The sequence below is a fragment of the Pelophylax lessonae genome (genome assembly GCF_965119305.1).
Source record: "Pelophylax lessonae genome assembly, chromosome: 2".
Lineage (NCBI taxonomy): Eukaryota > Metazoa > Chordata > Amphibia > Anura > Ranidae > Pelophylax > Pelophylax lessonae.
The window spans coordinates 381381940-381397128 of NC_138769.1; the positions used below are offsets into that span (position 1 = coordinate 381381940).

General features: G+C 45.2%; 1 protein-coding gene across 2 annotated transcripts in view; it reads left to right on the top strand.

Annotated features, from left to right (window-relative positions):
* The window catches only part of USP32 (ubiquitin specific peptidase 32), a 781032-nt gene extending 766559 nt beyond the window's left edge, over positions 1 to 14473 (top strand). For both annotated transcript variants that reach the window (XM_082245728.1, XM_082245729.1), the window contains 2 exons: positions 2014 to 2106; positions 13432 to 14473. In XM_082245728.1, the coding sequence (XP_082101854.1) occupies positions 2014 to 2106; positions 13432 to 13605 (267 nt within the window). In that variant the 3' untranslated portion in view covers positions 13606 to 14473. The remainder of the gene's footprint in view (positions 1 to 2013; positions 2107 to 13431) is intronic.
* The last annotated feature ends 716 nt before the right edge of the window (positions 14474 to 15189 follow it).

Here is a 15189-nt window from a genome sequence, read left to right on the forward strand (position 1 = left end):
GGTTGATGGGTTTTTATTAATTAATACATTTTTTTAATTATTTATTTGGTTTAGTTAGTTTTATTGTTCAGATTTTGTGGTATTCAATATATTGGGTGGCATTTCCTCTAATAAAGGGGTGCCACTAATAGTTTATTTATGAACTATATATTAAGTTGTATAGGATTATAGCAAAGAGGATGCTATATTATATTTCTGCATATTCAGCGTATGTGGCCTATTGGGTTGGCCTGAAGTATTATAAGTTCCCTTGCATATCCTTGTGCAGCAGTACATGATTAGTTGGACACCTACCTGTCTATATTAATTGTGTTTTCAATTTTGTTCTAATGATCGGCTTTCTTCTATTATATAATGTAGCTTCCGGGATGTTTTGTTCCGGTTTGCGCTCCATTGGTTATGCTTTGAGGTCCAGGGGGCGCAGTTCCGGTTCTTTTGCTCGTGGATCGAGCCTTTGTATTGGCTACCGGGCCCTGTGCTTCCTGTGGAGCGTGTGTATATAAATGACGTTTTGGTGTACGGCAGACCACTCCCCCCTGATGACGTGACATATTGCGAAACATGTAGGCAGAGTCTGCCATCAACCTAACGTCACAAGCCGAAAGGAGCCCGTCGCTGTATAGTGGTTTTAAACTGTACTGCTTGCTATCTGCGCATTGTATCTACTTTGTGGTGAGTGCAATAAAATCTTTTATTTAAAAGTCCTGGCTTGAAGTACTGCACCATTGGTCCTCTTATTTTTTTCTTTTTGGCATTATGTATCCTTTGGAAGCCCACAGGTCCATTACTTCTGGGAGGATTTTGAGACCGGCCAATTGCCCTTCAGTGGGGTCTATCCTTTGGGAGCTGTGTATGGCTATCTGGATCACTGTGAGAGCAGTGGTCAATTGAATCTGGTAAGAGGCGTATTACTGCATGTGGTGGAGGTGTAGTGATTGCCCACCTTTTATACACCATGGTGCTAACGAACATGGACTGACCTTACATTGTGGACTTTATCTTCATTTTCATCTTAACATTAGTGTTGCATTTTATTGTCCTATTGCTGTTATCATTTTATGATTGATGCTGGCTGCTTTATTTTAGTTGGAAGCGCATTTTTTTCATTTTTTCATTTTTTAATGTTAAGTATACCATATCTGTTTATGGGCAAAATAACTGTTGGTTCTGGCAGAAATCTGCGTCATATACACTCTGCAGCGTTATCTCAAACAGTCTTTTCAGCCTTGAAAAAGGTATTGAACACCTCTACACCTCTCCCCTATGTTATGCGACTGGGAAGGGGCGGGGGAGGCTGTGTCCAGTGGTCCTAGGGTGACATTGATGCTTCTCCATACTGTAGAATACTCTACAGCGAGTGAGTGTTACACCCTAGGACAGAAGTGTGTTTCTGGCAAGATCAACAGGGGAAAGTAAAGGATAAAAAAAGTCTTGCAGCCGCCACATCAATGCACATGCATTTACTATTCTTAGGTTTAGATACCTTTACATACATTTAAACTTCCATTGGCATTTGCTGTTTAAGTGCCGGTTCACACTTATGCGCTTGCGCTTGCAATGCGAATTTGCAGTGCGAGTTTCCCTTGTGTTTTTCAATAGTACCAGCGCGATTGTAATGAAAATTTTATTGCGTTGATTATGTTAATTAAGCTCAGGAGGGGTGGAGCTGAGGGGAAAATCAAACAAAAAATAAAAATTCGCACATAAGAATTCGCACATATCTGAACTGATAATGCGAGTCCAGACCGATTTACATTGATGTCTATGGAGACTAAATTCGCAACGCAACTCTGTAAACTCGCACAAGACCCTTTTTATCATCGCATCACATTCGCATCTGGATCGCAACGCATAGATGTGAACGAGCGTCACGAATTCAATGAATTTTGTAAATGCATGCGATTGGAGACTATTTAGAACGCATCGCATTCGCAGTACAAGCGCATAAGTGTGAACCGGCACTTAAGGATTATGCCATTGTATGTAATTTTTTTTTTTTTTGTTGTTCTTTAGTGCCATTCAGGAATAATGGGCGGAGGTCATTATGTTACTTATGCCAAAAATCCAAATGGAAAATGGTACTGCTACAATGACAGCAGTTGTAAGGTAAGATATTTTTATTTCATTCACCTCGAATATAGTTAATCATATTACCGGGTAATGTTTCTATATAACAATGCTTTACTATTCTCTGCGTTGTATTTTATTTAAAACACTGTGCTTAGAAAATTTTAATTAGCATTGTGAGTTTTTGCTAACTGTGAAATCCAGGCACCATTAAAAATATGGCATGCTCTGCATTTTAAAGGAAGGTATTTGATGAGAATAGTAAACATTTGTATTGGTGCACTTGTAAAGTTTATTTAAAACTTTGAAAACTGACAAGCCATGCTTTAAAAAAAAAAAAAAAAGATGGCTTTCTTCTTGTCAACTGAAAAAGCTAAAGCGCTAGGGAAAACACAGGCCTGTATATCTATTCTCAGCAATAGCAGAATTCTTTGTAGGAGTTGGGTAAAGTAAATCCCAATCCTATGATGTGCAACCATGACTCCCAGCATAAATGGTGCCTGATTTAATTGGTCTTCTCATGGGTTTATGTGAGAGGAAGGCTCCACAGCTTCAAAGCAGGATGTCTTGCCTCTACATGTACTTCCTCTAAAAGGTCACTGTCACCAAATTTGGAAATTTAAAAATTTAATTTTCTCTTTCGTTCATCGACAGACACAGCGCTCCATAAATCATAACTACTGGGTTATATTGCCGCCTCCAGGAGTAGGACTAGGCAGAACAAAAAACACCTGGCTACACCCATGGGCCATTCTCAACTGGTATATATCCCCCCCTCTCTGCTCTAGGTAATCAGTTTTAATCTGTCTAGTCAGGAGTAAAGACCTAGGCTCCTGGCTGGAATCTCTGGTCCTAGCAATTTTTTATCCTTCCTTACATCTTTTTTGTTTATTTCTCTCGGGAGATCTACAATCAACCGCCGGGCTGGGGGACGAGCTGGATAATCTACATCCAGTGGCCCCCCAGCCCAGCCAGCGAGCACGTGCAGACCTCAGCTATGCGCTAGCTCGGCCGTGACATGGCCTCACAGACCAAGGCTGGCCCTCGAGTTTAACATCTCGTAGGGTCGCATACGACCGGGCGTGGGTCTTAGTCACAGCGGTCCCTTGGCCGACAGCTCCCTTCCGATGGACCTGCCTGCAGGTTCCCTCCTTCCACTCTGAAATCCCTCAGTGAGCTGGGGTTCCCCCACTCCCTTTCACCCCTGTCTGGACATGGAGTCTGGGGGAGGGCTCCAGGGCAGAGGATGCAGCGGAGACCCAAAAATTAAGGGCGAGGATTTTCCAACCAGTCTGGTGGCCATAAACGTCGCTTGGGGACTTCCTCTCAGAGAAGACCAGTTGTCCCAAGGGCTGATCTACCATCCTGCTTCACAGTCGCTGGTTTTAATGGCTTAGCTATTGAAAGCCAGGTACTGAGGGATAGAGGTCTGTCTGGATCAGTGTTCCCTACTATTCTGAAGGTGACAAAGTCGTCTTCCAGCAATATATATACATCATCCGTGGAAAGCGTACATTTCTTGGTGTGAGTCGATTGGTGCTCATCCTCAATCCTTTTCTGTGGCTCGGCTCTTCACCTTTCTTCAATAGGGCTTTGATCAGAAGTTGGCCTTGAGTACCATTAAAGGCCAAATGTCTGCCCTGGCAATCTTCTTTCAGCGACCCCTAGCCACGCACTCTTTAGTTCGTACCTTCATTCAGGGGGTTCGACATGTTGCTCCACCTGTATGGTCTCTTTTGCCGCCATAAGATTTAAACTTAGTACTTTCGGTTCTCCAGAAACCTCCATTTGAGAATATTTGGGAGATTCCCTTGTCTACGTTATCCCAGAAGGTGACATTCTTAGTGGCTATTATCTCAGCCCACAGGGTATCGGAATTGGTGGTATTATCCTGTCACAGTCCCTATTTAGTGGTCAATAGGGATAAAGTGCTTCTTCGCCCCTGTCAATCCTTTCTGCCCAAAGTTGTCTCTGACTTTTATTTGAATGAAGACATTATGTTACCTTCCTTGTGTGCCGTTCGGGTTTATGTGACTGCTACAGAGTCCTTTCGGAGGTCAGACTCGCTTTTTGTGGTTACGGACAGACCAAGGAAAGGGCTGGCTGCTTTTTCGGCTACCATTTCCAGATAGATCAGGCAGACGGTGACTCGGGCCTATAGTATTAAAGGTCAGCTTCCAACTTTCCCTGTCACGGCGCATTCTACTCAGGCCCTGAGTGCTTTTTGAGCCATCCGTCATCAGGCACAAATATCGCAAGTTTGCACGGCGGCCACTTGGTCGTCGGGGCATACCTTCCCAAAATTCTATAAGGTAGAGATACTTTGGCATCTGCGGATGCTGATTTGGGCCACAAAGTTTTGCAGGCTGCTGTTTAAGAGGGGATGTTCCCCCTTGAGGGGTGTATTTCTTTAACCACTTGCTGACTGCTCACAGTATATTTACTGCGGCAGTCAGCCCCTCACAGGCAGAGTGACGTAGGTCTACGTCGCTAGCCTGTGAGGGTCTCAGGAGCTCCCGCGCGGTCACGGACCCGATCGTCCGCCGGTCACTCACAATCGTCGGTGGAGAGGGAGAAAGGCAGGCGGCTAATGTAAACAAGCCGCCTGTCATTCTCCCCTGTGTAGAAACAGTGATCATACGGTTCTACAATGTAGAACCGTTGATCACTGTTCCTACACCTCAAGCCACAGCCAATCACAGTTAAAATCACGCCCCTAGGGACACACATAACCCCTCCCTCTCAAAAAAAAAGTTAACCCCTTCACTGCCAGTGTAATTTTACAGTAACAGTGCATATTTATAGCACTGATTACTGTAGAAATGTCACTGGTAACCCAAAAAGTGTCAAAAATGTCAGTCTAGGGTCCGATCTGTCCGCCGCAATGTCGCAGTACTGCAAAAAAAAATCGCAGATCGCCGCCATTACGCGTTAAAAAAAAAACAACAAAAATCTTTCCCTTTGTTAGTAAACGCGATAACTTTTGCGCAAACCAATCAAAATACGCTTTTTGCAATTTTTTTTACCAAACATATGTAGCATAAAACAAATTGGCCGAAAATGTTAAAAAATTTAGATTTTTACATTTTTTGGGGGGAATTTCATATAAAAAAATGTGAAAAATATTGTTATTTTTGCAAAATTGACACTCTTTTTTTGTTTATAGCGCATGATCAAAAAATCGCACAGGTGATCAAATGCCACCAAAAGAAAGCTCTGTTTGTGGGAAAAAAAGGACGTCAAATTCGTTTAGGTACAGCATCGCACGACCGCGCAATTGTCCGTTAAAATCACGCAGTGCCGAATCGCAAAATAGGCCCTGGTCAGGAAGGGGGTAAAATCTTCCGGGGCTTAAGTGGTTAACCACTTCAATATAGGGCACTTTCACCCCCTTCCTGCCCAGGCCAATTTTCAGCTTTTAGCGCTGTTGCATTCTGAATGACAATTGCGCTGTCATGCAACCCTGTACCTAAACCAAATTTATGTCATTTTTTTCCCACAAATAGAGCTTTCTTTTGGTGGTATTTGATCACCGCACGTTTTTTTTTGATAAACAAATAAAAAAAGGCAGAAAAGTTGGAAAAAAATTTTTTTTTGTTTGTTATACAATTTTGTAAATAGATACATTTTTTCCTGCACTGATGAGCACTGATGAGGCTGCACTGACAAGCACTGATGGGGTGGCACTGATAGGCGGCACTGATATGTGGTACTGATAAGTAGCAGTGATATGCATTATTGGTGGGCACTGATAGGTGGCACTGCTGGGCACAGATAGGCGGCATTGATGGGCACTGATGGGCAATAATGGGCACCGGTGGGCGGCACTGATAGATGGCACTGGTGGGCAGCACTGATGAGGAGGGCACTGGCGGGCAGCACTGATGGGGTGGGCACTGGCGGGCTCCCTGAGCCCTGATTGCCATCCCTGGTGGCCATGGTGGGCATCCCTGGGGCCATGGGTGGGCATCCCTGGGGTCATGGGTGGGCATCCCTGGTGGTTCTAGTGGCACCCCCGAGGGTCTGCACTGGTAATCAGCGATCTGATTACCAGTGCAGACCCCCCCCCCTGTCAGGAGAGCCGCAGATCGGCTCTCCTCTACTCGTGCCTGTCAGGCACGAACTAAGGAAAGCCGATCAACGGCTCTTCCTGTGTACTATGTGACCAGCTGTGATTGGATACAGCTGGTCACATGGAAAAGAACCTACGTTAGTAGGCTCTTTACCGAGATCGGAGATGCGGTGTGTCAGAGTGACACGCTGCATCACCGATCGCCGATCCCCACGCCCCCCCGGGGGCGCGCAGAGCGCATTATCCCCCTGCCGTCATATGACATCCAGTCAGGACAATGCAACCATTTTCCTGCCGTCAATCGCCTATAGGGCGGGCGGGAAGTGGTTAAACTTTTATTTTTCAGATGGGGCTCCTGTGTCCTGGTTAAGGGCTTTTATGTTTAGCCTTGGGTTATTTTCCCAACCCCTAATTTTTTTTTTTTGGCACTGCTTTTAGACGTCCCAGTAGTTATGATTTATGGAGCGCTGTGTCCGTCGATGAACGAAACAGAAAATGGGATTTTTGTGCTTACCGTAAAATCAATTTCTCTGAGTTCATGGACTTACACAGCACCCACCCCTCTATGGAGTTCTGATAATTCTTATACTGCTTGCTACTAAACTGATTACCTACAGCAGAGAGGGGGGTTATATACCTGCTGAGGATGGCCCATTGGCGTACCCAGGTGTTTTTTGTTCTGCCTAGTCCTTCTCCTGGAGGAGGCAATATAACCCAGTATTTATGATTTATGGAGCGCTGTGTCCGTCCATGGATTTCATGGTAAGTACAAAAATCCCATTTTTAATGTCGCTGTATTATATATAGCTTGAATCATAAGCTGGCCACTGGCTTGAGAGAATAGTTGCCCAATCTGGCCATTTTTGGCCAAATTAGGTAATGCTATCATGTCTATGTGATTAGGCAGACATGTACTGGCCAACCTTTTTTCAGGGAATGAATCGGTAATTTGAAGTCCTAATTTTATTACTGTTGTCCCCCTTTCCCTCCTGAGAAAAATGATGCCAGCGGAATGTGCCTGATCTCCTCCCCCCCAGGCATCAGATTTCAGAGGTGGCAGAGGGCAGGCAGATTGTCCTTCACAGCTGATATCCTTCTTGCTGCTTAGCTGTATACTCTGTTTATAGGTGCATCCCGCTTGAAAAAGACTATGTTGCTAGACAATTCTTTTCAACAACAATATTCCCTCCAAATTATATGTGCATTTAACTTTTTTTTATGCATGTTATTTACCTGTGTTATTGACATCCAAAGCCCTAAGACTGCTGCTGGGCGTTGCCATCTAGGATATGATGTCAGCAGAATTAGAGTTGTCACTCAAGTGACATTCCTTTGCTCCTCCTCTGACTCATAAAAATAAGGTTATATAGGAAGGCGAGGGGTGGTGGATAATTATACTCCCAGAGGAGAAGGGAGGAGGCTATGCTAGGGAAAAAAATGTAGAAAGCAGTCAGACAATTACCAATTGCTTAAGAAGGTCTTCAGTCGTATATATTTCTCTCAGTATAGGTTTCCCCTAATAAAAGACCAAAACAGTAAGAGAATGTTTATAAAAATTAAGAATTCCTAGTAACTGAACTAGATTAGTATCGAGGTGAATTTTCTGTTGGTGTACACACAGCCTTGCACTTTAAAAAAGCCAGAACACCTTTCCCGATCGTACAGTACAGGACACAGGCTTCTTTAAATCATCACATCTGGGTTATATGCAGTTACCCTCATGTGATTGGATACTAAAAAAAAAACAAAAAAAAAAACTGCTGGGACTTTCCCAATATAACCCCTTTAGTTGATGAACCTCTTTGTTGGGCTAATCTTCTTGCTGTTGGCTGCAAAACTGATGTCTAGCTGGGGGGCGCGCGCGTGTCCAATCACCTGAATGTAGTTGCATATAGCCCAGTCAGAATGTATTACAAAGGCCTGTTGCCTGTGCTGCACTGCAGGAATGGATTTTACTGGTAAATCAAAAACACTTTTACTCTTTCGTTCATTGACGGGACACAGCTCCTGATCTTCTTAACCATTGGGTTATACTGCCCCCTACAGGAGTAGGACACTAGGTAGAAAAAAAAGTCTGGCTATGTCTGTGGGCAGTCCCAGGGGTCATACTCCCTCTCTCTGCTATAGATACCAAGTTTATTTTCTGCCTAGTTAGGAGTAAGGACCTAGCTCCTTCCTGTGATCTCTGGTCCTAGCAATTTTTTCTTTTTAGATAGAATTTTTTTTTCTCCTGGATTTTTTCCTGTGAGATCTACAATCAACTGCTGGACTGGGCGGCGGGCTGGATAAGCTAAATCCAGTGGTCACCCCAGTCTGGCTGGCTCTGCGCTAAGTCGGCAGAAATATAGCCCCATCGGATGGATCGTTCCTCCTGGTCGACAGCCCCCCTATTTCAATAGTGAGGAGGTTCTGTCTGGAGAAGTGCCTGCCTGGTTCCTGATATGGTAAATAACTGTGCCCCCCCTCTCCCCTTGGAGGGCTTTAGGGTGGACTTGGGCCCCTCCTTAGGACGGTTGGACCCCTGGGTTCCCCTCCTTCCCGTTAGGCACCCTCCTCATCGGTCTGGTGGTCCCTGTGGGCCATCTCGCCCCCCATCCGCCCCCCCTTCACGGATGCTGGGGCTGTGGGGTGGCCTGGTCCACCGCCTAGAGTAGGGGCAAAGTACTGTGCTGTCGATGGGGGCGCTGCCAGCGTTTGGCTGTGGGGCGGAGGGCCCCCCCCTTCCTGCCTGTGCCATTTCTAGGGAAAATGGCACAGGCCTAGGGATCCCGCACAGGGCCACCATTTTTTTGTAGTCTGTGTGCTAAATGCACGGCGGCCATGTTTGTGTAGTCCGGTGGCCATGTTTTTGGTTGTTTGCCATTGAAAATAGCAGCGGCCATGACCGCGGAGCCCTCTGGGCGGTTGTTTCAGCGGCGGGAGTCCCTCTGGTGCGGACTCCTGGATCTTTTAATTTCCTGATTGCCATTCGTGCAGTGCAGATTCTCCTGGTAGCTGTGGTGCCTGGTTTCTGTGGGGTGTTTAGTCTGGTAGGGTCCTCTCTCTAATTAGGATCAATTGGTGCTCCAGGACTGGCAATTGGTGGGCTGCCAGGGTGGTGGGGGTTATATCTTAGCAGTGTTTTATACTTTTTTGTGGGGTCCCCTTGGTGACTCATGGAGTCTTTGGAGCACATCTCCTCACCTGATCCCCTCTCTGAGGCTGCGAGGCCCTCCGGGTCTCATCCATCCATCGATGCACTGACAGCGGTCCTGGAGTCCTTTGGTGTCCCGAGTGGAGGTGGCTTTTGGGTGACGGGCTGGCTAGGCGATACCCCTATGAGGAGTCCCTTCTTAAGAAGTGGACTGTTCCACTGGTGGTGGACCCTCCGGTTTCCAGATTAAACAAGTCAATCATGATTCTGGTTAAAGAGTCCACGGCCTTTAAGGACTCTGCTGACAGGAAGGCAGAGGCTGTGGCCGGCAATATGTACACCCTGGCTGGTTCAACACTGAGACGGATATTCACGATTGCCCTGGTGTCGCAGACTCTGACCGAATGGGCTAGGCTTTTAGGATTTATAGGATTCAGATATATTGGGCAGACTAGATGGGCCAAATGGTTCTTTTTTTTTTCCCTCAAGGTTGACTGACAAGGGTTGGGAGCCCTTTGGGGCCTCCTCTGGAGGATGCAAGTGAACTTAGTCTGGCAAGTCAAGAGCAGGCTTTTCCAGACCCGAAGACAAGGCACTACCTCTTCTCCTGTTGTCCAGCAGATGGTAATCCCTCCGGACTGGCATACGGGTGCTGGGCCTGAGGGTGTCTACCTTCGAGGCAGTTCCAGTTGCACAGTTCCATATGAGGCCCCTGCAAACGAGATTCTGGCCAAATTAGACAAGAATCCACAGTCTCTGGACAATCCGATCCAGCTAAGCCGGGGGACGAAAGAGTCCCTGATACGGTGGCTCCGTTGTCCGGCACTTTGGCTGGGCACATCCTTCCTCACCGTGGATGCCAGCCTGTCCGGCTGAGGAGGCGTCCTCAGCAAATTTTCTGCTCAGTGGGTCTCGACACTGGAAGAGTTCAGACTACAGATCATGTCTTGGTACTCAGAGCGATCAGACTGTGCCTGGAACATTGGACGGGTCGTCTTCAGGGATGTCCAGTGCGCGTTTAATCGGACAGTGTCAGGGCCGTGGCTTATGTCAATCACCGGGGGGCACAAGAAGTGTCCTGGCAGCTCTGGGGGTAGCCGCCATTCTAAGGTTTGTTCCAGCCCTCTCCGCCGTACACATTTCTGGGGTGAAAAACTGGCAAACGGATAACCTCTGTCGGCAGGTGTTGGACCAAGGGGAGTGGTCCCTTCATCCAGAGGTGTTTCATCAGGTGTGTCTCCGGTGGGGCATTCACGAGGTTGATCTGTTGGTGTCCGGCTCAACAGAAAGGTGCAGAGGTTTGTGTCTCGGTCGCGGGATCCTGTGGCGGATGCCACGGATGCGCTGGTGGCCCCGTGGGGTCAGTATCGTCTGATTTATGCCTTCCCTTCCCTCAAGCTTCTGCCAAGACTTCTACGCAGGATCGGGTCATCTTAGTGGCCCCAGACTGGCCTTGCCGGGCTTAGTACGCTGATCTGGTGAGGCTGAAAGCCGACGTTCCTTGGAAGCTTCCTCACAGGAAGGATCTGCTGTCCCAAGAACCAATCTTCCATCCTGCTTTACAGCTGATGGTTTTGAGGGCTTGGCTGTTGAACGCCAGGTGCTGATGGATAGAGGTTTGTCTTAGTCTGTGATTCTAACGCTGTTAAAAGCTAGGTAATCTACTTCTAGGAAGATCTACCATCGTACGTAGATTACGTACATTGCGTGGTGTGAGTCTCTTGGGGTTTATCCTCTCTCTTTTTTTGGTGGCTCGGATCTTGACCTTCCTTAAAAGGGGGGTTGAGCAGAAACTGGCCTTGAGTACTATCAAGGGTCAGGTGTCAGCCTTAGTGGTCTTCTTTCAACGGCCCTTGGTGTGTACTTTTCTTCAGGAAGTTAGGCACTTGATCCCTCCAGTGCGGTCTCTGTTGCCGCCCTGGAACCTCAGTTTTGTGCTCTCAGTCCTTCAGAAGCCACCTTTTGAGAATCTTTGGGAGATTCCCCTGCTTTCTCTGTCCCAGAGGGTGGCCTGTTTGGTGGCTTTCACCTCTGCGCACAGGGTGTTGGAATTGGCGGCGTTACCCTGTCGTTCACCTTACTTGGTGGTTCACAGTGATTAGGTGGTTCTTTGCCCCTGTCTGTCATTCCTTCCTCAGGTTGTCTCTGATTTTCATTTAAATGAAAACATTGTGTTACCTTCCTTGTGTCCCAGGCCAAAACATCCAAAGGAAATTTCTTTGCATGCCTTGGATGTGGTCCGGGCGATTAGGGTGTACCTGGCAGCTACGGAGTCTTTTAGGAAGTCAGACTCACTATTTATGCTTAAGGATGACCCTTGGAATGGGTTGTCCGCTTCCTCTACGACCATTTCCAGTTGGATCAGACAGACGGTTATTCAGGCCTATTCCATCAAGGGTCAGGTTCCTCCTTTCCCTGTCAAAGCACACTCTACTCGGGTGCTCAGTGCCTCCTGGGCCTTCCGTCATCAGGTGTCAGGGATGCAGGATTGCAAGGCAGGCCTCCTGGTCATCAGTGCAGGCTTTCACAAAGTTCTATAAAGTGGATGCTTCCTTTGGCCGCAAGGTTTTGCAGGCTGCTGTTGTTTTTTTCAGGTGGGCTCCAGTTGTCTTGGTTGAGCTCCTGTTTACCTGGTTGTCTATAGTTTAACCTTGGGAATTTATTTTTCCCACCCCTCATGTTTAACACTGCTTTGGGACGTCCCAATGGTTAAGAAGATCAGGAGCTGTGTCCATCAACGAACGAAAGAGAAATGGGATTTTTGACTTACCGTAATATCCTTTTCTCTGATGTTCATTGACAGACACAGCACCCACCACTCTGTGGAGTTGTAATTCTTCTGACACTGCTTGTAACAAAACAGAGTACCTATAGCAGATAGAGGGAGTATACCCCCTGGGACTGCCCATAGTTGTAGCCAGACTTTTTTTCTGCCTAGTGTCCTACTCCTGTAGGGCGCGGTATAACCCAATGGTTAAGAAAGTTAGGCGCTGTTCCCGTCAATGAACATCAGAGAAATGGACTTTACAGTAAGTCAAAAATCCAATTTTTTTCTATTATGCCTGTACAATGTTTAATATCACCTGTCTGTGAAAATAGAACACATCAGTGGAACAATTAACCCAGTGCGGAAAGGTTAATTAGAGTCCTGTGTTAGCAGCTGCAGCAGCCTCCAGAGGTCTCTCTAATCTCCAGGGGGTAGCTGCACATTGCTGTGGTGGGTAGACTCTAAGGGCTCTTTCACACTAGGAGTCCATCAAACGGACTCCGTTTATCTCAGCGGGGGATCGATCTGCCGATCCCCCACTTAGCAGGAGGATGACAGCTGTTCTCCGCGCTGTATGCGGAGACACAGCTGTCGGGTCCCCATGCATCTCTATGGGGGAATCGGATGGGAACGGACTGTCTGTCCATTCTCATCCGATCCACTGGACAGATGGGAAATAGGGTTTCCATTCGTCCAGATTTGACGGATCGGATCAGATGTCAGCGAACATGTCTTCGCTGACATCCGATGGCCCATAGACATGCATGGGGTGACCGTTCAGGTCCGCCAAAAAAATCGGACAGGCGGATCTAAACGGTCCGCCTGTGTGAAAGAGCCCTTAGAGTGGTTACCGATCAAGTGATCAGCACAGTCAACCCCTACACTTACACACACACACCTTCCTATCCCTATGCATACCTTAGTTTTCTGGTGTTTTAGGACTGCTGACTACTTCTCAGTGCAAAAGTATTCTGCAAGTTCTTAGCGTTTAGCACTTCTGGGTTCAGGGTTGTCAAAATCTTGGCTGCAGAAGCCAGGTACTAAACAGATTGCTATCTCTTTGTCATTAATCTGCATGACCCACAGACAGAGCAATATTAGAACCCTAAACAAGTAGCTGTCATCAATCACATAGGTGGGCTTAGCAGAATTCATAGCTGAACCAGACAAATTTCGAACCATGTATGACCTGCTTAACACTAGTTAAACCATCATCTAAGGCAGTTCATGACAATTCTGACAGATGTTCGGGGCTATCTGCCTTCCATCTTTTGAGTTCCCTATAAAAAAGAAAAGTAAAAATTACTAAAAAATTCCAGTATGTCTGAAAGCGTATCTGGTAACTGTATTGACCATCCTAACCATTTTCATGTATATCTTTATTGTAAACAGGAACTACATCCTGACGAAATTGACACAGACTCGGCCTACATTCTTTTCTATGAGCAGCAAGGGGTGGACTATGCACAATTCCTGCCAAAGATTGATGGGAAAAAGATGGCAGACACTAGCAGCATGGATGAAGACTTTGAATCAGACTATAAAAAATATTGTGTGCTTCAGTAACATGGCTGTGCTTCCAGATTATTCGGCTTAAACATTGGGGAAAGATTAGAAAATGGAATGGAACAATGGTGAACCATTTTTTAAAGTCATTAATCAATCTAAACATACTAGTGTTGAGGTCACCAATGCATGTAGGGCCATTCAACTAAACTAGACAATAGGGTAACATGACATTGCTGTTTTAAATTTACTAGGGTGGTTTTATGTTTATTTTAAATCGTTTTTTCCCTTTTTACTTTTTTGAGAAGAGTGCATAAGGACAATATAATTATCATTAAATTACCTTAAGCAACAAGGATATTTTTAGTGAGGGTTGGACACTGTGATATAAAGGAGTATTGTACAAGGTCTCCATCGATATATTAAGACTATTTGGAATCCATGTAATAACAGAGAAATTATGTGCAATACCTCTTAATAACTAATTGGAGTTCAACCCCTAGCTGCTTTATGTAGCCAAAACAATGAACATTGATTTTTGATTGCTTGTTGTGGGTAGACAGCACATATGTTCTCCTTACACTGATATTAAGGTAATTCCATCATGAGAAATACAGAGGCTGCCATTCTTCTACAACTGTTAGTTGTCTGGTATGCTGTCCTGCGGTTTTAAGTGCTTTGAATCACTTTCATGAAACAAGTATTTCAATTTGAAAAATAATGTTTGTTCTAGGTTATTGACTCAAAGTATTGAAGCAAGCGAGCCAGCATAACAGCTTGCAAACTGGTATTTTCAGACGAGGCTTTCAAAATGGCAGTCCATTTGTTTCTCCCAGGACAGGGTTCCCTATAAGTTCAGTTTTTTTATGTGCTATCTGGGAACTACCATGGCATGCAAACAAAATGTATTTCACAATTTTCCTTGGGAAATACTAGGTCTTCAGTATCTTCAGGGATTTTGTGGTCTTTGCTTTTATGTCTGTGGACTATTTGCAGATCGTAAAACGGCAAATGCACTATTAATAGTGCACATGTTCTAGTAAAATTAAGCATTGCACTTTATTACCAACGGTTTTTTAGGAGGCAGGCACAAACTTGGGCTGAGTTTAAATGCTATTTTTTTTTTTTTTTTGAAGTACATGCTCAACTTGTATGAATAATAATAGAAATGAAAGTTAAACCATTCTTAAAACAAAACGCAAGCCGTTGGGAAAATCTATGAAATGGCGCTATACACAAGGACAACAGACTGTCATACATGTCCTTTCACATTAGTGCTTGCTTTATTTGTATGTTACTCTACCTAAGCACAAATAATGAAATATTTGAATTTAATAGTTTTTTTTTTTTTTACACCTTTATATCAAACATTATTTATCTTTTGTTTACAATGGATACAAACAAATTAGAAATATTTGATGGATTACTTGGTTAAATCATAATTCTATTTATACTGAAATTCCATATCTACTTTCAATCCCACCATTCAGTAACACAAAAGGTCCCCACTTCCGGAAGAATCTTTGTCTGTTTACAATGCCCTGTAGACTAAAGACCATGGTTTGTGTTTTATAATTGTGTTATTGTACCTAATTATTTAGGTGAGTGAAGGAGCAAATACTTGCAGCTCCCATTAAAAATGGC